The sequence below is a fragment of the Henningerozyma blattae genome, chromosome 1 (assembly GCF_000315915.1).
Source record: "Henningerozyma blattae CBS 6284 chromosome 1, complete genome".
Lineage (NCBI taxonomy): Eukaryota > Fungi > Ascomycota > Saccharomycetes > Saccharomycetales > Saccharomycetaceae > Henningerozyma > Henningerozyma blattae.
The window spans coordinates 2,362,543-2,387,053 of NC_020185.1; the positions used below are offsets into that span (position 1 = coordinate 2,362,543).

A 24,511-nucleotide genomic window follows, 5' to 3' on the forward strand; every position below is an offset into this window, starting at 1 on the left:
GCAAAAAAAAAGAGAATTAAGTCAGTTTGCATTAATAATAGAAGTATATAACCTGAAATCAAACAAAAAACACAATAAATTTTTTTAGACAACCCATAATTATAAAGGAAATATGTTAAGATTAAGCTAAAAATATTAATAGTTTTTTTAAAAAAAGAAGTTACTTTAATATTTGATACTGAAAAAGGCTTATATCATATTTAATATTACAACACGTAAAAGTTAAAGATAGGCAATTATTAAAAAGCCGTAATCCATCTTGTCTGTTTTTCTCTTAATAAAAATTACCGTTTGAATTCTGAAGCTATCAGTTCAAATTGTAGTACTTTACACATTGTAGATAAATCAAATATCGTCCAACATTTTTTTTTGAAAAATAATGACAAAAAAATAATAAAATTAACGAAAACAAAGCAACTTCAAATTAAACTTATTTACTTATGTATTCTCAAAATGTAATTTTTAAATATCTTTACAAGAAAAAAATAAAAATAAAACAAAAAGATTATAGAATAAAATATTTTTTTTTTTTAACCCTGTACACATTGTAAACTGAACAACAAAATCTCCAATCGTTAGTTAAAAAAATCTCATCTAACTTCTTTTTTTTATTTTTTTATTCAACTTTTTACTAACTATTTTCAGTATTTATTCTTAATTTATTCCCTTGAAAATAAATACCCGCCCATTTCACGAATGCGCATTTCTTTTGCGGAGAAACTTGCCGTGCCAGAAAACACGAATTTGGAAAATAGCGAAACAATTATTTTGGTTACATCAATTATAAATGCAATTTTTAAGATTCGACTCTAATCTTGTTTAAACAAAGAGATAAGATAAATCGTAGGATAGATTAACTCAATAAACATAACATACACACTATGAAACTATTAAAATTTCCTTTAGTAGTTCCTGATGTCCAATACAAATCGTTATGCATAATTGGCCCTCATATTATTTTAGGAGGAACTAATGGTCACGTGGAGGTCTGGAAACATGATTTATTAAATAAAGCAGCATTTGTTCCAGATGACATTCCTAATATGGCTCCTTTATTTCGAGGAGTCATATCTAATACTACTCAACCAGTTATCACACCGTCGGTCTCAGATATATTGTTTCTTGGCGGAGATGCAAAGAATTTATTTTTAGGAACAAATAATAATGCCATTTGTTATAGACCTTGGCTGAAAAGTATGATACACAATGCTGCTGAGACTAAAGAAGAATTTTTTAAGGTAGAACCTAGTAGTAAATTGCTGGATATGAAATATGATAAGACACTATCAATTGTGTATATTCTGACAAGTAAACGTATTGATTCTTCAAGATCTGAAGAGTCTATTTATTTATTCAGTTCTAAAACCTTACAGAAACTCTCTGAATTAAAACTCGAAGATACTTCAAATGCAATTTCATTAGTCATTGATTCCTTGGGCAAATTTGTGTCGATATTGTATTCAGATCATTCTGTCGGCTATTATAAAGTCAATTCAAAAGGTCTAATTAAATTACTTTCTAAATCAAAAGATCAATTTGATGCTCAAAATACACATAATAACATTACTATGAACCCTCAAGGTAATTTATTCCCGATTTTTAACAAAATTGAAAATTCTGATGGCTCTTTTGTTAGAAAGATTCAACTTCTAGATAGAAATGAAGATTTTGCTGTGAAACATACACTTTCATTACCAGCATCAATTAACAATATTGTATTAAAATTTTCTCCTGCTGTATATGAAAAGACAAATAAAAAGGGTATAAGATCAATTTATAATTTATTGGCTACATCTAGTGATATTGACGGTACTATGATAATTTGGAATACTAAAAGATTTAAGCCATTATTTTCTGCCATTAGTCTTTGTCCTTCGCCTCTAAATGATATTATTTGGACTGATGATGGTTTAACACTTTTTGCTGTTTCTGATTTTGGTTATTTATATACTTTTGCATTTGAAAAAAATGATTTAGGTAGTACTAGCACCGAAATTGATTTAGATATTTTAAAAAAGAAGAACAAAAAATTACCATTTACTTCTACTAGATTACAAAAGCCTTCTACACCTACACAAGTTGCAGAAAATAATAAGCAATCTATCCAACTTGAAACTATTTCGGAAGGTAATAGTCCTTCCAAATCAAACTTAAACGTGGAAGATAAAAACGTCAAAAATATTAATAATATTGAACAAAAAGATATAGTAACAAATACAACAGAGAAGAAAAGTAGAGTAGCTCCTGAATCAAAATTAGAAACATTACCAGTCAATCCTTCTCCACCCTCACTTATTGACCGTTCGAAAGATATACCGAAGCCAGCAAGTAATTCTAATCATAATTCCAACCCACTTTCCAAAACTCTTACTGAAAAAGATGCTACCACGGAGTCAAAGCCTAGTACTGATGTAATTTCACAAGTAAACCAGAAAGAGTCTACAAATAATGTTGTAGTAGTAAAAGACTCCATTAAACCACTCAAAAATGATAAGCTCGAAAAGTCAAAAACCGCTTCTACAACTACCACCGCTTCTAAGAACAAGAAAAGTGCTTCAAAATCAGACATTAACTTACCCAAGCAGACTAATCAAAAAGCAAAGCCTACTTCTATATCACCACAAAAGTCGAAAGCTACTGAACCAAAGCCAACAAAGACAAAACCAACTGTAGCCTCTGATTTACAAGCAAAAACAGTTAAAACTGTCAAAAAAATACAGCCTATTAAGCTAGAATCCTCATCAAAAACAGGAAACTCTACTACGACGGAAAATAGTAAAACGCTCGATAAAGATAAAGAACCATCTACACATAAGACAATACCTAAAACTAAAGCTTCTAAAAGCAAACCAAATAATGTTGCCAAACCAAATGGTACTGCCACATCGGAATTCAATCCGCCATCTTATCAAGTACCTAAAGATTTAAAACGTAAACCCAAGAATGAAACTGACGGAATAACTTCTCCTGTAAAAAAACAGAAACGTGATTTAGAACCTATAGATTTTCTAGATACTAGTTTAGTCTTTCCAGGTACATCATTTTCTCGTATCAGATTGGCTACACCAAGGATAAAAATGAATATTCAATATTCTCCTCCGAATGATAATCAATATTTACTAGAGGTTAAGAATGGTTTAGGTAATGAACATAAGCCAACAATAGTTTCATTAACTTACAAAAAATCAGCGACTCAACTATTTCAAGATTTTATTCCTAAACACATAACTTTATGTACGAGTGGTGAATCATTTTGGGCTTGTTGTACATATGATGGTATTATTTATGTGTATTCTGATACTGGAAAAAAACTTCTTCCACCAATGATACTAGGGGTTCCTTGCAGTTTCTTAGAAGCATGCTCCGATTTTCTATTATGTGTAACTAGTTTGGGACAGCTATATTGTTGGAATATTAAAGAAAAAAAGTTGCATTTCCCAATAAATTCAGTATACTCGTTATTAAATCCTGCGTTACGTTATTCTGATGATGTCTTGACCAGAGCCGAAAATATCACACTTTGTGGTGTAACCAAAAATGGTGTTCCTCTTGTAACACTTAGTGATGGTGATGGATACATGTTTGATAAAAACATGGAGACTTGGTTATTAGTCAGCGATAGCTGGTGGGCATATGGCTCACAATACTGGGATATGAGCAATTCTGTAACTTTATCGTCTGATGGCTCTCATAATGATGATGTTCAAAGAAAAGAATCAACAAAATCCCTAACGGCTGATTTGCTGAATAGCATGAAGGACAATCATGAAAGTATTGTTAGTTATTTTGAAACTAAAACAAATAATGAATTACAGAGAAAAGGTAGGATCAAAAACCTACAAAGGCTATTCAGAACTATATTAATCAAGGAAGGGTTTGAAACTATTGAAGAAGCGATTACCTTAGCTCACTTAGAGAACAAACTTTTAATTTCATTAAGATTAGAAGAAAATGAAGAATTCTCTAAGCTATTAATATTGTATTGTTACAGATTATCAGACTTAGGATACACTGACAGATTAGAAGAAGTTCTTCAATGGCTATTTGATGATGGTAAGTATGCCAAATCCATGCTTGCTGGAAAAACAAGAGAGGAGCATCTTAAGAATATTATCCTGGCTTGTTCTGACATAAGGCACATTCAAAGGGTCACAACTAGCTATGCTACAGCTCTAGGACTAGTTTCTGATATACTTTGATATTTTTTCGATACATAAAGACACATCGACCCTAAAAAAATATTCATTTCACTTTTTCATTATATTATTTAAATTTTCTCTTTGTAACATATATACAGGATAAAATAGATAAATACCAATAGAAGTACATATTTGTATCATTATTATTAATTAATTAATTAATTTACAAAATTGTCATTCATAAACATAAATAAAGAGTGAAGACATCTAAGAATAGCCCATAATTTCCATTATTTCAGAAATGTTCTTTGATACTACTTCATGTGCTTTGACCCTACCTTCTTCAATAACAGAATCCAAATATTGTGGCTCATTAATTAACTTTTCAAATTCTAATCTTGGTTCCTTTAATTCCTCTATTATTATTTCTGTTACATAATTCTTGAAATCCTTAAAATTTTTAAAATGTTCAATATCCTTTTCAACCTCCTGTATGGACTTCCTTTGAATACCGCTAATAATTGTTATCAAGTTAGACACACCTGGCCTATTCTCTTCATCATAGTACATATGATCAGATGTGAAATCTGTAATAGCTCGTTTAATCTTTTTTGATATTAATTCAGGGGAGTCGTTTAAATAAAGAACACCAATTTGATCTGGATCACTTTTTGACATTTTTTTGGCGGGATTAGTTAAACTTAAAATTTTTTGAGTCGGAGCTAGCAAGGTTTTTGGTATTGGAAAATATTTTGTTTTATACATCTTATTAAATCTTGTAGCAATTGTTCTTGTAAGTTCTAAATGTGGGGATTGATCATCACCCACAGGAACATGTGTAGCTTTATATAGTAAAATATCTGCTGCCTGTAGAACAGGGTAAGCAAATAAGCCTAGGTTTACATTAGCAATTTTTTCTTGGTCATCTAAAACTTCTTGAATATTAGCTTTTGATTTCCATTGTGCCATTCGATTTAATGAGCCTAAAGGTGAAAAATTGCATAATAACCAATATAACTGTGAATGTTCTGGTAGCGAAGACTGGTAGAATACAGATGATTTTGATGGATCAATACCACTAGCTAGGATACTTGCAATTGCTTCCCTTCTATAACGATAGAATTCTTTTGGATTAGGTTTTGGAACTGTAATTGCATGAAGATCTGCCACCCCAAAGAACAATTGTTGATCAGCTTTTTTTAAACTACACATATCTTTCCAAATTCTGGTTGCTCCAAGATAATTGCCCAAATGAAATTTACCAGTTGGTTGAATCATACTGAAAATTATTGCCTCTGCTGGCAAGTCATCTGCGTGTAATCTAAATCCTGTGTTTTGAATACTACTACTCAAATATCTCAAGCTTCGACCCAAGTGAGGGGATCTTAGATTACTATTCATTATGCTAATGCCAATTAGTCCAATTACCAAAGGTTCTGACTCTAAGGTGGTATTAACAAAAAAGAAATATCAAATAATGATAATTGATTGGCTACAGTGAAAGGTACTAGTTCAGTAATGGTGAAAGAATTGCTTTTAATACATACTTCTTATTTTATATATTTACAGGGTAAGATTTTGACAAGTACTGAAACGTTTATTAGGTTCGGCTTAATAGTAATAATGCTTGAAAAATCAAGATTTCCTAAAGAAAAATAGTTGGTATAGAAACATTACATGGAGGGAAGAAAGATCAGACAGCAATAATTTACCTTTCCTTTTAATACATTTTGTAAACATTTCTAGATGTCCACCCAATGTTTGCCAATAGCCCAGCAATCTGTCCTTGGGTATTACCTAATTTAGGACCAGCAACCAATGACACAAATCCTTCAGGCCCACATACAGCTGAAAAAACTGCCGTGGATATGTTACTTCTGGATTGGGGCTGATATGGGATATCTAATAGTTTTGCTAATGTGCTTGGAACATGGATAAGTTTTAAGTCGTTCTTAGTTTCAATATTTTTAAGGGTGAAAATCGATGAATTAAGTGACCGTTGCAAAGTTAATTCTTTTAATGGTCCTAATTCATGGATATCATTACAAACATCAACTAAATTTATTTTAAAACCTTTATAATCTTGAAATGCTAATTGTAATGCACTTACAATACCGGTTCCCGCGGTAATAAATTGTATCGAAGGAATTAAGCCAGTCTTGCTTGAATAATCAGAAACTATTTCATTTACGTTTAGATCAATTATTGGACCGCGAATTTCAACAATAGCATCAATAGGCTTTTCACATAACCATCTAGTAACTTCCCCATTTTCATATTTTTTGATATAAAACATTAAACTATTATTATAGGTATCAAATTCTTTATTTTCTTCAACATGTTTTACAGATGGAACTTGATGAAGTCTTTGATCTTTTTTATTAAAATATAAAGGTAACGGAGTATAATTTCGAACAACCATAATATCTGGCTGTTTAACCTCTACAGACCAAATTTTTGAATTTCGTATTTCTTTCCAAATGTCTCTGGAGTTTAATCCAATTGGCGTTAATTCTAATAAAAAATGAGTATCATCAATGCTTTCTTTATATGTAATTGCATATTTGGAAAAAGTTATAGGATTTAAATCTGGAGTTTCTAAGACCCTCTTACTTTCATAAGCAGAATAAAAATTATACAAAGCTCCAATGGTTAATGATATTCCGCCAAATACAAACAGTTTTTTATTTAATGTATTTTTTCTATTTAGTAAAGTGTCTGATCTTAGAGATCTAAAAGGTCCATATCTATAAACTAATTTTGAAGCAGCTTGGGACTTTAATATATTAGAAGCTATTCCAGATTTAATAAGCATGATGCTTTGTGTAAAATATTTTCAGAACTTTTTTCTTTTTTAATTTTTCTTTTTTGTCCTTTTCTTAGTAATAATTTTACGACTAACACCTTTTTTTTTAAGTCTATGGCATTCTTTGCGAGAGAGATGAGCATGTATATTAAGATTCTGAAAAATTATTACACATTCTAAGGCAAAAAATTCAGAAGATCAAATATAAGAATAAATTCAATATTCAAAGAAGAAAATATATTATTTTGCTTTTATCTATTAAGGTTGTTGATATAAAACTTATATATTAGTTGAGTTCCGCATAATAAAATAAAATTTGAAATTCGAATAATGAAACTAGAATTGGCGAGATGTATAAAATTACACGAAGATAAGGTGTGGAGTTTAGATTTCAGTAGAGGGCTATTAGCGTCAGGTTCTACTGATCGTCGTACTAAAATTGTTTCAATTAAACCCGAAGCTCAAGTTACACTAGTTGACGAATTAGATGATTCGACACATAGTAAGTCGGTTAGATCAGTTGCTTGGAGACCAGGCACATCAATTTTAGCAACAGGTTCATTTGATACCACAGTTTCTATTTGGACAAGAGAAGAAACTGAAGAAGGAGAAGAGTATGATTCTGAAGAAGATGAAGCATCAAGGGAATATAGTAACAGCAATCATGACAATAAATACGTAATGGAATTATTGGCTATTATTGAAGGCCACGAAAATGAAGTTAAAAGTGTTGCATGGTCATATGATGGCTCATTATTAGCTACTTGTGCAAGAGATAAGAGTGTTTGGATATGGGAAACTGATGAAATTGGTGAAGAATATGAATGTATCAGCGTGTTACAAGAACATAGTCAAGATGTTAAAAATGTTGTGTGGCATCCATCATTACCAATACTAGCATCAAGCTCATATGATGACACAATCAGAATATGGACAGATTATGATGATGATTGGGAATGTTCTGCAGTTTTAAATGGTCATAAAGGTACCGTATGGAGTTCTGATTTTGAAAAAAGTAATAACAATAGCAATATTAGATTATGTAGCGGGAGTGATGATTGTACAGTTCGAGTATGGAAAAAATTAAATAAAGGTGAAGTTGGCACTAGTGTGAAAGGAACAGATGATATAAATGACGGGAATGCCAATGAAGAAGAAGATGAAGAAGAGGAAAATGATATTTATGATAATGATGATAAATGGATATGTGAAGCTATTTTGCCTCAAGAACATACAAGATCTATCTACAGTGTTTCTTGGGGTCCAAATGGAATGATTGCCAGTGCCGGATCTGATGGTAAATTAGTCATATACCATGAGGTAGAAGATAAGAATGAGAAAAATAAAATGAGATGGGAAGTCTTATGTATAAAGGAATTAATACATGGAATCTACGAATGTAATATTGTAAAATGGATAGATGTAGAAGGTGAGCTACTATTAGCAACTGGTGGAGATGATGGATATGTTAATCTATGGAAACTCATATAGTTTATAGAACAATGTATATATATCTACATATGATTATATAAGAACTAAGAATAGGAAAAAAAAGAAAATCCCTAATAGAATGAATAAGATATGTAGACAAAACTTATTTGATCTCCTTTGGTAATTTAAAGCTCTATTTAATTGTTCATTTGCTTGCCTTGTATTATCTACCGTGCTATATATGTTAGCTTCAATGTTATCTACCATGCTACTCTGCTGTTGAATAACTGCACCTAAATCTTTGAATATTTCATTTATTTCATTAATACCATTTTCTATATTAAGAATTTCTTCATCTCTTTGCCGTATTAAAGTTTGTTGATAAGTTAGTTCTTCATTATTAATAGCTTCTCTTGGAATATAAACCTGTTGTTGCATATCCTTTGAAGTCAATTGCGTTTGTGTTTGAGTTTTTGCTTTATTTGCTGTTTCTTCTTCTACTAACAATGCTGTTTCTTCTTCAGTCATCACATTTTTATTATATGAATCCTTTGCAATATCGTTAATCTTTTTAATAATATCTGTATAATTTTTTTGAGTCCATTGAAATTCTTGAATTGAACTTCGAACATCCCTAATTAATTTTTCTCTTGCAATTAATTGAACTTTATCCAGACTTAAATCATCAATATTATTGATCTTAATAAGCAAATTGTTATTAACGTTTTTAATTATACCATTAATTAATTGAATATTCTCGATAGCCTTTTTATCTATATTATTTATAACCTTTGAATTTACTTGCTTTTTAGTAATGAAAGTTTGTAAAGTTTGGAAAAAATGGTTCAAAGTGGCTATTTGGCCATTGATTTCAAATAAATTTGCTGATATTTCATCTTTCAATGTTTCAAATTCAGGTGAATCATGATATTTGTTCGAGTTCTCATCATCACTAAAGGTTGGGTCTACCATAGAAGCGTTATAATCGTCATAAGATTCTGACATCTTTCTCTCCTTTGTTATTCTCTATAATATATATATATATATATATGTATTTGCTATATTAAATAGCTATATTAGTTTTTGTTTAACTGCGGCTGTATCTTCTCCTAGTATAGGATTCTTAGGTACAGATACACAAAATAATAGAAGTGTTAATCTTTTTAGCGAATTTGTATTGGTTTAATTCAGGTATTACCCTGTTATTTTCTTTTCTTTATATTTTGAGTTTGTTTTAATATATAGTAAATACATATATTTTAAGTTTATTTATATACTAGCATAGACGTATTGTGTTTTCCTATTAAACGGAGCCAAGCTAAATCAGTATCAGGTTGTGACGACTCAGAAAAAGTTGCAGGAAAAAAATGCGGACAGACTCCGTGAGATTGACTGTAAGAACTAATTACTATGTGCCCTGAGTGAATATTTCGTTGTGACAAAAGGTAGAATTAATGACGTTAAAATAAAATCAGATTCTAAACAGGTTGGCATAATAATAATAACAAAAACTGAGTTGTTTGGATCATTACAATTAGATTATTGAAACTTGAATATTATTGTCGAGCTGCTATATCAAGATATATATGCCCTTGGTAATGAATATCATGTATTGCGTCAATAAAAAAATGTGCATATATTATAACAATTATTAACTCATAAATTTACTTTTATATCTAAATATAACTAATCATTTCTAAAGAAAATCAATACATTACTTATATAGTAATAATTATGAAGGATAAAATATGATGCTATATTACTACGGCGCTACCATTATGGATTACGCGCCAAATTGTGGAAAAGTTCGATACCCGAAGGAAACTTTGTTGCAAAAATGAAAAAAAAAAAATACCAATTGATGCCAAATTTAATGAATATAGATAGTATTAAGAATTATGAAATTTCATTCGAGTAGTGGAGTTATTTTGAAATCCTTTATAATTTCAACTATCGTAACAAGTTCTAATTGAAAGAAATTTAAGCTATTTTATCCTAAACTTCATCAATATGGAAACTTCTAATAACAAAAAAAAGACTTTAACTACCAATAATACTTCTAATTCTAATAATAAAAGTAACACTAATATTAAGAGAAATTATCGGAGAACTCAAGGTCCACAACATTTCAAAAAAAATACTGACTCTCACTCACATTCAAATAACAATGTTGATGCAAATGATAATGATGATAATGAAACTTGTTTAATTTGTGCTGAAAAATTGAAATATGTTGCATTATCTCCATGTAATCATATGACTTGCCATAAATGCTCTTTTAGACAACGTGCGCTATATAAAAAAAATACCTGTTTAATTTGTAGATCAGAAATGGACAAAATGATTTTCTCTGATAATGTGGAAAAACAATTTAATGATTATGATTTGAATAATACTGATTTTATAATTAATACCACCTATAATATTCATTTCACTTCTACAGACGTTTCCAATTGTACTTTGAATCTATTAGAATTTCATTGTAAAGATGTAAGGATTTCAAAGATAGAAATTTCAATTATGGCTACGTTTAAAAAATTAAATGCTCATCTAAATTCTGATCATGGTAAAACTCTTTGTATGATATGTGCATTAAATAAAAACGCCTTTGCAGTGGAATTACCTGTATTCACACAAAATCAATTAAGAAATCATCAACAGAGAGGTGATAATAAAGGCGGTTTCAAAGGTCATCCAATATGTGCATTTTGTTCAGGTAAGAGATTCTATGGTGATGACGAATTATATTTACATATGAGACAAAGCCATGAAAAATGCCATATATGTGATAAATTAAATCCACAATCTCCACAATATTTTAAAGATTATGACCAATTATTTGATCATTTTAAAGCATTCCATTTTGTTTGTACTTTCCAATCTTGTTTGGATTGTAAATTCGTCGTGTTCGGTGATGAGATCGAGTTACAAGCCCATATATTAAAGGAGCATGGTGATATAATTAGAGGCAAACCAAAATTGTTTCAATCTGAATTATCTACTTTTATTTCAGCACCTTCAAGAGTAATCCGTGAGGGAGATCAATTAAATAATCCAACATTAAATTCAAATTCTCTAAATGACTTATCAAATGTTTCTCCAGAAGTTAAAAGATTAAGATTAGAACAAAGAGCAAAACATTATTTAAATAATTCAAGAGAAGATTATGAAACATTTGAAGCTCTGAATAATACATTTGACAAAAATGAAATTTCAGGTGCAGATTTATTAGTTTCATATAAGTCTTTATTTAAATCGGAAAATTCAGATGTATATCTCCTAATCAATAATTTATCACAAATTTATCCATCAAATTCAAATAAACATAAGGAACTAAAAGCAATATATGACCAACATGAAAGAACCGAAGAAAGAAAAACTAATGCATTACCTTCTTTGAGTAGAGATGGTTCATTTAATGGTGGTTCAGGTGGTATATGGACTGGTGCATCAGGATCATCTGGCAGTAGTTCAGGAGGTGGTAGAATGAACACTAGAAATTTACCCACTTTACAAGCCAAATCTGCCTCTCATGATGTTTTTGCCCGTAAGGTAAGAACTCAACCCGTGAAGCCTGTCAAAACTGTTTTAGCTAAAAAGAAGGCTCCTGTTTCTTATTCCACAATTACGTCTGGAACTAATTCTTCTAACGCTATTTCAAATTCGGTTCAATTATCTGCCACCTCTTTGGAAAGATTAAGTAGCTCTTCTCCAAACAATAACTCAAGATCATCTTCAAACTGGGGTAATTCTTCATCAAGCAACAACAATAAAAGTAATGATAAATTAAAATCAATGAATTTACAATCTTTACCGACTCCCAAACCAAAAGTTTATATTCCTCCGGTGAAAGAAACTAACCTACCTGATCCAAAAAAATGGGGTAAAGAACAACCAAGTAATAATCAAAATAGATTGCCCAATGATTTAGAAAGCTTATCAATATCTAGTACAGGCAAAAAGGGTAAGAAACAAAAACAATTGTTATTTCATATCGGGGTTTAAATTGATTTTAAATTGCCTTTTTCTAATGCCATTTTCTTTAATACTTGATTCTAACTTAAATATTAGACATTTTATTATATTTGCAATGATAGAAGTTAAGTTATTGAGCATTTGTGAACTGTTACAACTGGTATATTATATCGCTTAATTTTACATTTTATAGAATATTTTCTTCGATTAGTTATATACCATTTTCGTAATAATTATTACAATATTTAAATTAATTTATTTCGATATACTTTTATTTTATCGTTTCTATTATGCTGATTGTCAGGGATGTATATATGCTAACCGGTTAACAAACATCAGCAAATCACGTAGATGGCATTTATCGAAGAGGTAGAATTTCTTGTAAATCACATTTTTGTCTACACAAGGGACATTCTTCTTTCTCTTTGCACCAATTTATCAAACAATTCCAACAATATATATGACCACATGGCGCACAGCTTGGATTAATCATAAAACTCATACATAAAATACATTTTCTTGATTCTTCGGGTATGTATGGTAATATTTTTGGATTCTTTAAATCAATTTTTTCATTATTGTATTTGACATTCTTGGTTGTCACCTTATTTAATGAAATTGGATTATCGTCATATATTAGAGTTTTGTAAAATGCTTTAAAATACGGAAGCCCCTTTATCGCCAGTTGCATAGATAAAATATACCCTAAAATTCTGTAGCTTTTAGAATTAGCCCTTCTAATCTCCAACTCACTGTTATCAAGTTTATGAGAAATTGCATACCTTAGACCAAATAATCTTCGATTTAAGTCATAATATGCACCTGTAAAATAGAATAATAAAAGATGCAAATTTGCTATTCGATTAAGACCATCAAAATATTGAGAAATTGTATCAACATGTGGTTCTTCATCCTGTGGTGTCTTAGATTCATCATTACTGCGCTTCTCTGCTGCCAGATTCCATTTAACCTTTAGATATTTCAAAGCATTACTGATCTTTGACAATAGATAGGGTCCCAAAAGGTAGGACAAAACAAATAATAATCTTTTATACCTTTTTACAAAATTGGTACCTTTGCGATTAACGATGAACAAGTCGGTATATTCTTCACCAAGTGTTCGCTTTCCCCGCAATGTAGTAATCGATAAATATAATAATTTACCAAATAAAGCAATTTCATTAGGATGCAGATTTATAAAAAGTTGACCCTTAATCAAACGTAGAACTTCTCTAATCTTTAGAGTAAGAATTGATTCTACTTGTTCATCTTTTTGATGTGCTTGCACTGGTTAAATATAATAAAAAAAATATTTTATCAATGGTTAGTATTTCATTTCCTCGATGATGGCAATATGAAGATAACATACAAATAGTAGGTGCATCTGCAAAGAGAGGCAAATATGAGTCTTTCCGCATAATTATTATTTATAGTAATGGGTTATCTTTTACCTCTGTTATACACATTCCCCTATTTTTATGCGTTTTCTATTAGTTGAAGTAACCTGTTTTTTTTTCAAACTAGAGAAATTCCTTTTAAAAAATAAAACAAAAAATGTAATTTCAAAGAAATAAAAAAGTAACGAGATTTTAAAAAGAAATATTAATATGTAAAAAATGTTCAAAATCCAATAAATACTTATTCATGTTTAAGAATGTTTTATTAAAATCCGAGAAAAATTCTTGAGAAATAGTAATGCTTTTGGTATAAACTAAGAATTCACATAATTAATTTCTTAAAGTCATCTTAGCTTTCTATAAAATGAAATTATCTTGAAAATAAATCTAATATTGCTACATTTTATTATGTAAATTATATATTTTTGCTGGCTAAGAGTTACTTCTAATTATATTATTATGTAAATACTGAAGCTTTTAATTATTCTTACAGGCGCGTAAAGGTTTCGCGTTTTGTGTAAGATCTGAAAAAACAGCATACCGCTTACAAGGAGGGTTGCCAGATGAGTGTAGTATAAAAGAAGGTGTTCCCTAAACATTGGTAGAACCTGGGATACTAGAATATTTTCTTTAAATCCACAAATCTCCCACAGACATACCCTTTAATCTAGAAGCTATTATGGGTATTTCAGGATTATTACCACAATTAAAGACCATACAAAATCCCGTATCCTTGCGAAGATATGAAGGTCAAACCCTAGCAATCGATGGCTATGCATGGCTACACAGAGCTGCTTTTTCATGTGCATATGAGTTGGCAATGGATATACCAACTGATAGATATCTCCAATTTTTTATTAAAAAGTTCAGTATGTTAAGAACCTTTAATATTGAACCATATTTAGTGTTTGATGGCGACAGCCTTCCTGTAAAGAAGAACACAGAAAAAAAAAGACGAACAAAGAGAGATGATAGTAAAGAAATTGCTATAAGATTATGGAATGCGGGGGAAAAACGGAATGCCATGGACTATTTTCAAAAATCTGTAAGTATTACACCTGAAATGGCAAAATGCATTATTGATTATTGTAAGAACAATCATATCCGGTACATAGTTGCACCATTTGAAGCAGATTCACAGATGGTTTATCTTGAAAAGAAAGGAATTGTACAAGGCATTATATCCGAGGATTCAGATCTTCTTATATTTGGTTGCCAAAGACTAATCACAAAATTAAATGACTATGCTGAGTGTATCGAAATCTGTAGTTTAGATTTTGGTAAATTAACAGTCAAATTTCCGTTAGGAAAATTGACACCTTTAGAAATGATTGCCATGGTATGTCTATCTGGCTGTGATTATACTGATGGAATCCCAAAAATTGGCTTAGTTAATGCGATGAAACTAATTCAACAACATCATAGCATGGATCGAATCTTGCTAAATCTAAGACGAGCTGGTAAACATAATATACCTGAAAATTTTGAGCAAGAATATAAGAATGCAACATTTGCATTTCAATTCCAGAGAGTATTTTGCCCTATTGGGCAGAAACTAGTTCATCTAAACGATATTTCTCCAAAATATGCTAAACTACAAGGAGATATGATTACAATATTATACTCCTGTATTGGCCCCGTTATTCATAAAGACAAAGCAACAAAAGAAATAATTATTGACGATAGCGATATTGATCATGAAACTCACTCCAGACTTGCCTTAGGTGAACTCCATCCACGAGATTACTCAAAACCATTGATAAATAGAGAAATTAAATTACAATTATCTTCAAAATCTATACAGCTACCAGATGGCTCTGGAAATCAATTTCGAACCTCGATGGACACCCAAAAACAAATCGATGGGTTTTTCCACAAAACTCAGACAAAAAGTAAAATTAGTACGTCAGACAAAATAAAAAAACAAATGCTGGCAAATAAAACAAATAGCATTAATATCACAGATAAATTAAACTTTTTAGTTCAAAAACGAAAGCTAAGCAATAAGAATTACTATGAAGTATCTGCTAATGAAAATTCATCAGAATTTCCTAAAAAGAAGAGTAAATATTTTAAGCAAATAACAAAATCTGGTAGTGATAGTTTGGTAAATGTAGAAATATCTACTACCCAACTAATTAAACCAACTGATAATAATTTAATGGACAGTGATGCTCCTATTTCTACTACAGATGATTATATTGAGACAGAAGTTCCTGAATCTGAACTTCCAACTGAAATTCCAAGTTCTATTAACTTGAATAGTCATAATCTCGATTCTGATCCTGACTTCTTCAATTTAGTGGAGAGCCATTTAAAACAACCAACTACAAAGATTTCAAATATTAATACTTTTAAATTAAAGGCTTCAACTAAACTGGAAGAAAAACTAGGCGACGATGACGATGAAGAAGAAGATAATATCCCTGAGCCTGAAGAATATTTCGAAAAAATTAAAGCTAAAACTAAATATAATGACAAAAAAGATCCTTCTATTAAGAAAAATAATTCTAAAAAAGATACCAATATTCCAAACAATGGCGTAATAGTCAGTAGCTCTTCCAATAGAACACTTTGCGGCTCAACTAACTTATTGTCACATTATAGATATGCAATCGACGACACTTCAAATTGTAATGACAAGCCATCAACGAGTTTGAAAGTTTCTTCATCCAGAAAACCACTCACTGAATCTAACGTTAATATTCATCGTAGTCATTCTTCCAAGAATAGCATATCCACTGAAAATTCTAAGTTTACCAGTACAAAGCATACTTTACTTGGTAATAAAACTCAGCATATTATTATCAAAGCTAAAGCAACACAAAGATCTGCTACAATGAAAGAATGTGTGAAAATTGAAAAGCAACCACATGAAAGGTCTGCAAAAAGATCAGTATCATTATTGTCACAATATATTTATAGAGATAAATAGATAACTATATCACAACCATTTATACTTGTACGTAACTACGTTATTTTACATTTGTATATCCATATATAATTACTATTTAGTTTAATACAAAGCATTGAACTTTCCGTATTATAATTTGAGAATAATGAATTGAATATTTTACTCACTCAAGATATAAATTCAATGTCACAATTGTTAGAAATAAGATTGAAAAAGTGAGAAGTTTCTAGAAGTAAGATTATGTAGCGAAAGATTTTGAGCTTCAAATCATAGCAAAGCTAATTACCAAAGAGCTAATATTCATTAGTATTTTGTATAATATATGTGATAATTGTTAACATTTTCAACAATGACCAAAATAAGTATAGAATCAATAATTGAATTAGCGATGAGCGAAAATGAAATTTGAAGTATTATTTAAACAGATATGGAAAGTGGCTAAAATCTAAAATCGAAGTCCAAAAACGAAAAAAAAACGAGATTGGAGATTCCATAATTATAATCATTACGTGATGAATTCTGATATAGCTACTTTATTACCAGAATTTAAATATAGCAGGACTTTAGGTACCGATCCTCTTACTAAAACTGCCTGTATTCTGGGGTCAATCAAAGATCAAGACGCTATTTTAAAGATTGAAAAAAGTGCCTTTCAAATAAATGATGATTTTTCTATTTCACAATCTATTAAGACTAAAAATGTAAAACAATTATTACATAATGACGTGTACTATACAGGTCTTTCGATATTTGAGTATGATTTACAAGATAACCCAGATCTACAAGTGACAATTATTTGGCCAGCTACTGAAATTCATATTAAGAAATATGATACAACAGAACAAACCAAGTTTCATATGATTTCCGAAACCCCTGAAATTTATAATGAAATTGTTAAACCTTATATTGAAGAATTATATGATACAGGCCGATTACAATGGGTTAAAAATATTCTTCATAATGGAGCTGAAGCTGAAAGAATTGTTTATCGAGATGATGATATCGTTATATTACCAGATTTGAAATGGGATGGAATTGATATGGATTCATTGTACCTTGTAGGCATAGTCTGCAGAGATGATATTAGATCTATTAGGGATCTAAATTCTTCGCATATTACCTGGTTAAAATCTATTAAAAATAATATTTATGTATCATTTTTGAAAAAATATGGACACTCTAATATTAAACCAAACCAATTAAGACTTTTTGTTCACTATCAACCGTCATATTATCATTTTCATATCCATATTGTAAATGTTAAGTATAATGGATTAGGTAATAGTATTACCGCGGGTAAAGCCATCTTATTGGATGATATAATTGATTTATTGGAAATTCTTGGTTGTGAAGGCTTTATGAAAAAAAATATTAATTACATTATAAATGAGCAGCATGATTTGTGGACAAGAGGATTATGCAATTATGTTTTAAAGGATCCTATTGAGCATCGATATTAGATTCGTAATATGTAACAAATTTATTTTATGTTTTTCTAATTTTTTTCCTTTTTTTTCCTTTTTCTATATAAAATCTCTATATGTACATTATGTGGAAGTCTATCTACTACATCTATTTATATTTCATATAAATAGATTATTAATAAATGAAGAGATCATAGATTTAATCTTTCCTTTTGTCATCTGTATTATCTTTAGACACATAACCACTAAAGCTCATCTTTCTTTGATTTAATGGCTTCGCATTTTCTTTTAATTCTAACATGAAACTATCAAATGCTTTTTTCAAATTTTGTTCTTCAACTTCTAGCCCATTTTTAGTTTTCCAATCGATATAATCTTGGCGGAATTCTTCCCACTCTTCTTTTGGATTCCCCCATTCAGACATATCGAATGGTGGAATACCTAAATTCATATCTTTTTTAATATGATTAGCAGTGGAAGAAGAAGAAGAAAAATTATTTGTAGTTGCAGAACTTGAATTGGATTCATATTCAAGTTTAGCCTTTAAAATATCACCAAGAGCACCAGATGATTCTGAAATATCTTTTTCCAACTTCTTTTGTCTAATTAAAGCATGTTCCTTTGGTTGTTTTGATTTTAAGAATTTAATGAATTGAGAAGAGAAAGGTCCTCTAAATAAGAAGAAGACTAATATGACTAAGAAATGGATATAGAAATAAACTGATTTCCAAGCATTAATAGAATCTTTGAAATCTAGGATGACGAAAGGTTGACACAGATAACCAAATGCTAATTTAATTACGTAAAAGCAAATAGCGTCATATATCCATTTGAAACGTAATGGAGTCACACCATCTTCAGCCAAAAATATAGGTCTTATATTTCTTCTAAAGAATTTCCCACAAGTTTGGTATAGTGCACCAGTAGCGAAGGATAAATAATAGCCTGGTCTTGTACCATGCCAGAAAGCAGAAGTTAAAAATGTAAACAAAGTAGCTCTAAACCCTGGTTTTTGTCCTGGCTTTGTAACACGTAAATAGACATAATTTTTTAACCATTTATTCGTATTCATATTCCAAGATTCGAAACTTTGATGAGTACTTTGGGCCATTTCTACACCCCAGATATCAATATTTTGAACCCTATCCCATTTAATTTTTTGAGTCTTTTTATCATAACCATTATAACCAAGACCACATGAAATACAGGAAGCTTCTGAGATTGTCCAAGCTGCATAATATTTGAATCTGAATGAAAAACCTAACAAGTATAGATAATGAATTCTAAAGAAAAAAGACCTTTGCATGAATAAGTTTTTATTTAATAGATATTTGACAGATACAACTGATGGAGCTGCAATGCTTAAGGCCATCCATAACAAACCTTGCAAAACTTTAGCAAAAGCTAATAAAGCATTTTTTGGTATTTGTCTTCTCTTGGAAGGGTTGAATCTATTCTTTGGTTTTTTCAAATCTGGTAAATCTTTAAAGATTTCACAATTTAGCCAGCTATCGAAATCAGCAAAATCAAAACTTGGACCTGTTAAAAGAGTTGGATAGAATAATGTATAAGCTAAAAATTTCAAGATGGAAGGATGCTTTTTAATGGCTCTTGATTTCTGATAATCTGTTAATTGATCATATTCAAATTTTGAAGCAATGGCACCATCATAATATGACCAAGCAAATGCACTTAATTTCATTACAAGAACCATCTGTGACCCTGTGATATCAATGATTTGTGATGCATTTGGTACAAAGAACTCTGAGTGGATATGACTGATTGCCAAATGTCCCATGACAAATAAAAAGTTTAAATGAGGCATGAATCTGGAACGATAGAATCTGGTGATGAAATATGTGAAAGAAGTACTTATCATTAAAGTGATGAAACCTCTATACAAACTCAGTAAACCGAATAAATAAAACAAAGACACTAGTATGATATAGATACATTTCCATCTGATTTTTTCATCTGGCAATCTTTTTAAAATAGCATTAAATGAAAAAGAACCCAGCAGACATAATGCATATCTAAAGATAAAGGCATCGATATTAAACATATCTGATAATGCAGTAATGAAAGCATCTACGGGATTATACATAATTTTATTTTTTTATAGAAAACTTTAAGTTCGTATCTCCAGTATTATTTTATAATATTATTATTCTTATTTTTATTATATTTATGGATGCTTCGTGTTTTGTGTTTTATTTACCTCTTCACTTTTTCAAACTCTTATTGATCCCAATTAACCTACTTTAGAATATTTAAAGATGGATCTGACTTTTGAACCTCCTTATCTTTACGAAACCTTATTAAGAATTTCCCCAGAATTTAGTACTCCACACCTTCGGTATTTATTGTCTCCTGTTTAAATATACACATCAAATAATATTTGCTAGCAAATATTATACGCGCACAATTTATCTATTCTGGCTTGGCATCCAACAATCTTCGGAAAAAAGCAATACACCCGAGCCTTCAATAGCCTGAAAAACCAACCGAAAATAATCGAAAATATCTCCACCGGAAATAAAAAATCTAAGAAAACTCCGTCAGTAAAAATAGAAAAAAAAGTAATATTTGAGAATCGATCCTGGGATTTCAGTTTTCTTTTATTTCCGATTCATCGAGGAATTGAACCAGCGAGAGTATTTTATTTTCAACTTTCTTTCGTTCCTAGTTCTTTTTTTCCTTGACTAATTCGGCTCGTTCTCGGCTTGCACATCAAATGCAAAAAGGAATTTCTTAAGCCTCGTTTAGGGGTGAAAGAATGTTGGCCCGATCTGGCAGCATCGCCCATTTGTATAATTACTAAGGATCGAGTTTTCATTGGCAGAATTAGCTACACGCTTTTAGGTACTCGAATTTTGAGTATTAGGAAAGCTTAAGAAGGTCATCGGCTATTTATAACTAGTCAGCAATAAAAATATATATTATAAATAGAGGTGTGTTCGCTATAATATTAAGTTCTGATTATATCAATTATCCACTAACAAAAAAAATTGACACATTCCTACTATCATGTTAAGAAAAACACTGCTGAACAGTGAAGCATCCACCTATTACACCTTAATTGGTAATACTTCTATAAAGAGATATTTTCATACCACTAGAACGGTCTATAACAGTTTATCATCCACTAAAACTTCAAATAATGGTCCTACGGGTGTAGTCTTTATGAATATGGGTGGACCTTCGACTATTGAAGAGACTCATGATTTTCTTTATCAATTGTTTGCAGATTATGATTTAATACCTATTTCTAAGAAATATCAAGATAGAATAGCCAAGGTGGTTGCACATTTTAGAACACCCAAAATAGAACAACAGTATCGCGAAATCGGTGGTGGCTCTCCGATTTTGAAATGGTCCAATTATCAGGCAAAAGAAGTATGTAAAATTCTTGACCTTCAAAACCCACAAACTGCACCTCATAAACCTTATGTCGCTTTTCGTTATGCGAATCCTTTGACAGATATTACTTATCAACAAATGTTGGATGATGGGGTTAAAAGAGCTGTTGCATTTTCACAATATCCACAATTCTCGTATTCTACAACAGGTTCATCATTAAATGAATTATGGAGATCAATAAAGAAATTGGACCCCAATAGATCTATTGTTTGGTCTACTATTGATAGATGGCCCACAAATCAAGGGCTAACAGATGCATTTGCTACAAACATTAGAGCTAAATTGAATGAATTCCCCGTTGAAAAAAGAGATAAAGCAATTATCTTATTCTCTGCGCATTCTTTACCTATGGATGTGGTAAATCAAGGTGATGCATATCCACAAGAAGTTTCTGCGACGGTGCAAAAAGTAATGGAAACTTTAAATTTTTCCAATCCATATAGATTGGTTTGGCAATCACAAGTAGGTCCAAAACCTTGGTTAGGACCTCAAACTTCTGATATTTGTGAACAATTAGCTTCTGAAGATCAGCCACTTTTATTTGTCCCAATTGCATTCACTTCAGATCATATCGAAACTTTACATGAAGTAGACATTAGAATGATAGGTGCCTCTCCATTTAAAGAAAATTTGAAGAGATGTGAATCATTAAATGGTTCCAAGATTTTTATTGATTCGATTGCTCAATTAGTGAAAGGCCATTTAAATAATTCAAATACAAATTTAAAAAATCCTAAAAATCTATTTTCTAATCAATTGAGATTAGATTTTAGAATGGGTGATTCATTTGATGGTATTAATGATCCTTTAGACGTATTTGGTGATCATTCTAAACATTGAAAGGAAAGTGGCATATCATAACAAAAATAAAAAAAAAATTCGGGAAAAAATCTCTTTTTATTATTTATTTGGTAGTTTAATTCATTATTTTTTTCCCCCCCATATATCATTCATAAAACATACCCATTAATTAATCAATCATTTATTTATATACTTATTTATTTATTTTGTTTATTAATTCACTTGTAAATTTACCTTCTCATTTTTTTTTTAATTTGTCCTTTTAATTTTACAATTTTATAAGATATTTTCGTAAAAATCATACAAATATAATTTTATTACTTCAAATATTGAGGTACCAAAACAAGAAATTATATATATAGATAATGATATTTTTTTTTTTAATTAGATTATATATGAGGTTTAATGAGTGTAATTATCTTTTCTAAATAGTACTTATGTATAAATTAGTATGCAAATGCATTTTAGAATTATGCAAAATTAAGGGTATGGTAAATTATCTTGATGTAGTCTCTTTAATTGATTATATTTTTTTTTTTACTTTCATATTTTTGCAAGACCTGTTTATTTTTCAATTGTAACTCATCGATATATTTTAATAAACATTTAATATCATCTTTTTTTTTCAATAATTCAAATTGAATATCTTGGTCATCTTTTAATGTATTTTCATTAAAATTTTCATATTCATTATAATTCAAAGAATTTATTTGGAAATCATTTCTAAATTTTAAATTTTGATTTGGCATTGTATTTTCGAAAAAAAATTTCTCTTTCAAAATTTTTTCTTTATTATTATTCTGAGAATTGTTATTATTAATACTATTACTATTATTATTATTATTATTATTATTATTATGAATATTATTATTTGGTATAGGACTAGGACTAGGATTTGGAATATTTTTTTCATTAATCTTTGTATCACCATGAATCAATTTATATTTATACAATTCATTCCCCATCTCATATAATAATTTATCAGTTTCTTCATTTTCATATTTTGAAGTTTCAATCAATTTTTTCAAATTTAAGATTTCTTTGTTCAATATTTGAATTTTACCATTTTTTTCCATAATTTGAAATTTTAAACTTGAAACAATATTTTCTACAATTTCAATACCATTCTGATCTGAAGAATTTAATTGATTTAAAATCTGATTTGTTTCATCGTTAATATTTAAATTTGAATCTTTTAAATAACCAATTTTTTTAATTAAAAAATTTTTTTCTTGAATAGTAGTATTTAAATTTTCCTTTAATATTTTAATTTCCAATTTTAAATTATTAATTTTTTTATTTAATTGATTTAATTGGTTTTTAAAATTTTCATTATTTTTAAAATTTAAATAAGAAAAATGAATATTTTTAAATTTAATTAAATGCAATATACTTAATGACAAAAAATTCAACATTAATGGGATGTTATTTGGTTCAAACTGAGGTATCTTTAAAACATAACAAAATTCAAAACATTTTAAAAAACCGTTTTCAATATTCCAAGTATAAAAATTATCATCTGCAAATTTTAAATTATTGAAAGTTTTTTTTTTCAAAATGGATTTTAATTTATTAGAATTATTGGAATTTTGAATATTTAATTTTAAAATATTTTTTGGTATATCTGAAGTATTAAAATCTGTGGAAAAAATTTCACCAAATTTCAATTTTTTATTGTTATTAATATTAATATTATTATTATTATTGTTGTTGTTGTTATTATTATTATGTGAAGAGGTTGACGTTAAGTTTGAAGGTGTATTTGAAGTTGCATTTAAATTTTGATTAAGCATATAATCAATACCTTCACAAAATAAAGAATTATTGGAGACTAAATTTTCTTTAAAGCAATTAACTTTTTGAGAATCTTTAATATTAGAAGAATTTTCTGGAAAAAATTCATTAGAACTGGTAGAAGTATTATTGTGAATCTTTAAGAAATCATAAAAATGAAATTCTAATTGTTGTAAATAATTTTCAAACATGTACATATCATTTTCCATTTCATTCTCAACCAAGGAATCTTCGAAAGTTTCCGAATCGACATCCATGTCACTACTTGAATCGTTTAAAGTTAAAGAGTCATTAAAGTTTGAATTTTTCGTCGAGTCCATGATTTAGTTGTTTTAGTTGAGGCAGGAGAAAGAGCAGAACAGAACTAATATATTGTTTATACTTTCCAAAAACCTAATTATGACATTTTA

General features: G+C 29.5%; 12 protein-coding genes across 12 annotated transcripts; 6 read left to right on the forward strand and 6 right to left on the reverse strand.

Annotated features, from left to right (window-relative positions):
• Window positions 1-881: 881 nt before the first annotated feature.
• On the forward strand, window positions 882-4,199 carry HIR2 (Hir2p; the record flags this gene model as incomplete). The annotated part of the gene is made up of 1 exon (XM_004178213.1): window positions 882-4,199. One exon carries the CDS (start codon window positions 882-884, stop codon window positions 4,197-4,199), a length of 3,318 nt encoding a protein of 1,105 aa, XP_004178261.1.
• Window positions 4,200-4,406: 207 nt separating this feature from the next.
• On the reverse strand, window positions 4,407-5,540 carry MSW1 (tryptophan--tRNA ligase MSW1; the record flags this gene model as incomplete). The annotated part of the gene is made up of 1 exon (XM_004178214.1): window positions 4,407-5,540. The coding sequence occupies one exon, from the start codon at window positions 5,538-5,540 to the stop codon at window positions 4,407-4,409; it is 1,134 nt and encodes a 377-aa protein (XP_004178262.1).
• Window positions 5,541-5,859: 319 nt separating this feature from the next.
• Window positions 5,860-6,954, reverse strand: CYC2 (oxidoreductase; the record flags this gene model as incomplete). The annotated part of the gene is made up of 1 exon (XM_004178215.1): window positions 5,860-6,954. One exon carries the CDS (start codon window positions 6,952-6,954, stop codon window positions 5,860-5,862), a length of 1,095 nt encoding a protein of 364 aa, XP_004178263.1.
• Window positions 6,955-7,275: 321 nt separating this feature from the next.
• On the forward strand, window positions 7,276-8,436 carry CIA1 (iron-sulfur cluster assembly protein CIA1; the record flags this gene model as incomplete). The annotated part of the gene is made up of 1 exon (XM_004178216.1): window positions 7,276-8,436. One exon carries the CDS (start codon window positions 7,276-7,278, stop codon window positions 8,434-8,436), a length of 1,161 nt encoding a protein of 386 aa, XP_004178264.1.
• A 33-nt stretch (window positions 8,437-8,469) lies between these two features.
• On the reverse strand, window positions 8,470-9,381 carry PEP12 (SNAP receptor PEP12; the record flags this gene model as incomplete). Its single annotated transcript, XM_004178217.1, has 1 exon — window positions 8,470-9,381. One exon carries the CDS (start codon window positions 9,379-9,381, stop codon window positions 8,470-8,472), a length of 912 nt encoding a protein of 303 aa, XP_004178265.1.
• A 1,005-nt stretch (window positions 9,382-10,386) lies between these two features.
• Window positions 10,387-12,381, forward strand: HEL2 (E3 ubiquitin-protein ligase HEL2; the record flags this gene model as incomplete). The annotated part of the gene is made up of 1 exon (XM_004178218.1): window positions 10,387-12,381. One exon carries the CDS (start codon window positions 10,387-10,389, stop codon window positions 12,379-12,381), a length of 1,995 nt encoding a protein of 664 aa, XP_004178266.1.
• Window positions 12,382-12,709: 328 nt separating this feature from the next.
• Window positions 12,710-13,769, reverse strand: PEX10 (ubiquitin-protein ligase peroxin 10; the record flags this gene model as incomplete). The annotated part of the gene is made up of 2 exons (XM_004178219.1): window positions 12,710-13,638; window positions 13,721-13,769. The coding sequence occupies 2 exons, from the start codon at window positions 13,767-13,769 to the stop codon at window positions 12,710-12,712; spliced, it is 978 nt and encodes a 325-aa protein (XP_004178267.1).
• A 658-nt stretch (window positions 13,770-14,427) lies between these two features.
• On the forward strand, window positions 14,428-16,683 carry EXO1 (Rad2 family nuclease EXO1; the record flags this gene model as incomplete). Its single annotated transcript, XM_004178220.1, has 1 exon — window positions 14,428-16,683. One exon carries the CDS (start codon window positions 14,428-14,430, stop codon window positions 16,681-16,683), a length of 2,256 nt encoding a protein of 751 aa, XP_004178268.1.
• Window positions 16,684-17,174: 491 nt separating this feature from the next.
• On the forward strand, window positions 17,175-18,122 carry TBLA0A09660 (uncharacterized protein; the record flags this gene model as incomplete). The annotated part of the gene is made up of 1 exon (XM_004178221.1): window positions 17,175-18,122. The coding sequence occupies one exon, from the start codon at window positions 17,175-17,177 to the stop codon at window positions 18,120-18,122; it is 948 nt and encodes a 315-aa protein (XP_004178269.1).
• A 163-nt stretch (window positions 18,123-18,285) lies between these two features.
• Window positions 18,286-20,190, reverse strand: ALE1 (lysophospholipid acyltransferase; the record flags this gene model as incomplete). Its single annotated transcript, XM_004178222.1, has 1 exon — window positions 18,286-20,190. One exon carries the CDS (start codon window positions 20,188-20,190, stop codon window positions 18,286-18,288), a length of 1,905 nt encoding a protein of 634 aa, XP_004178270.1.
• A 923-nt stretch (window positions 20,191-21,113) lies between these two features.
• HEM15 (ferrochelatase HEM15) lies at window positions 21,114-22,346 on the forward strand (the record flags this gene model as incomplete). The annotated part of the gene is made up of 1 exon (XM_004178223.1): window positions 21,114-22,346. One exon carries the CDS (start codon window positions 21,114-21,116, stop codon window positions 22,344-22,346), a length of 1,233 nt encoding a protein of 410 aa, XP_004178271.1.
• A 476-nt stretch (window positions 22,347-22,822) lies between these two features.
• TBLA0A09700 (uncharacterized protein) lies at window positions 22,823-24,421 on the reverse strand (the record flags this gene model as incomplete). Its single annotated transcript, XM_004178224.1, has 1 exon — window positions 22,823-24,421. The coding sequence occupies one exon, from the start codon at window positions 24,419-24,421 to the stop codon at window positions 22,823-22,825; it is 1,599 nt and encodes a 532-aa protein (XP_004178272.1).
• Between the last annotated feature and the right edge of the window lie 90 nt (window positions 24,422-24,511).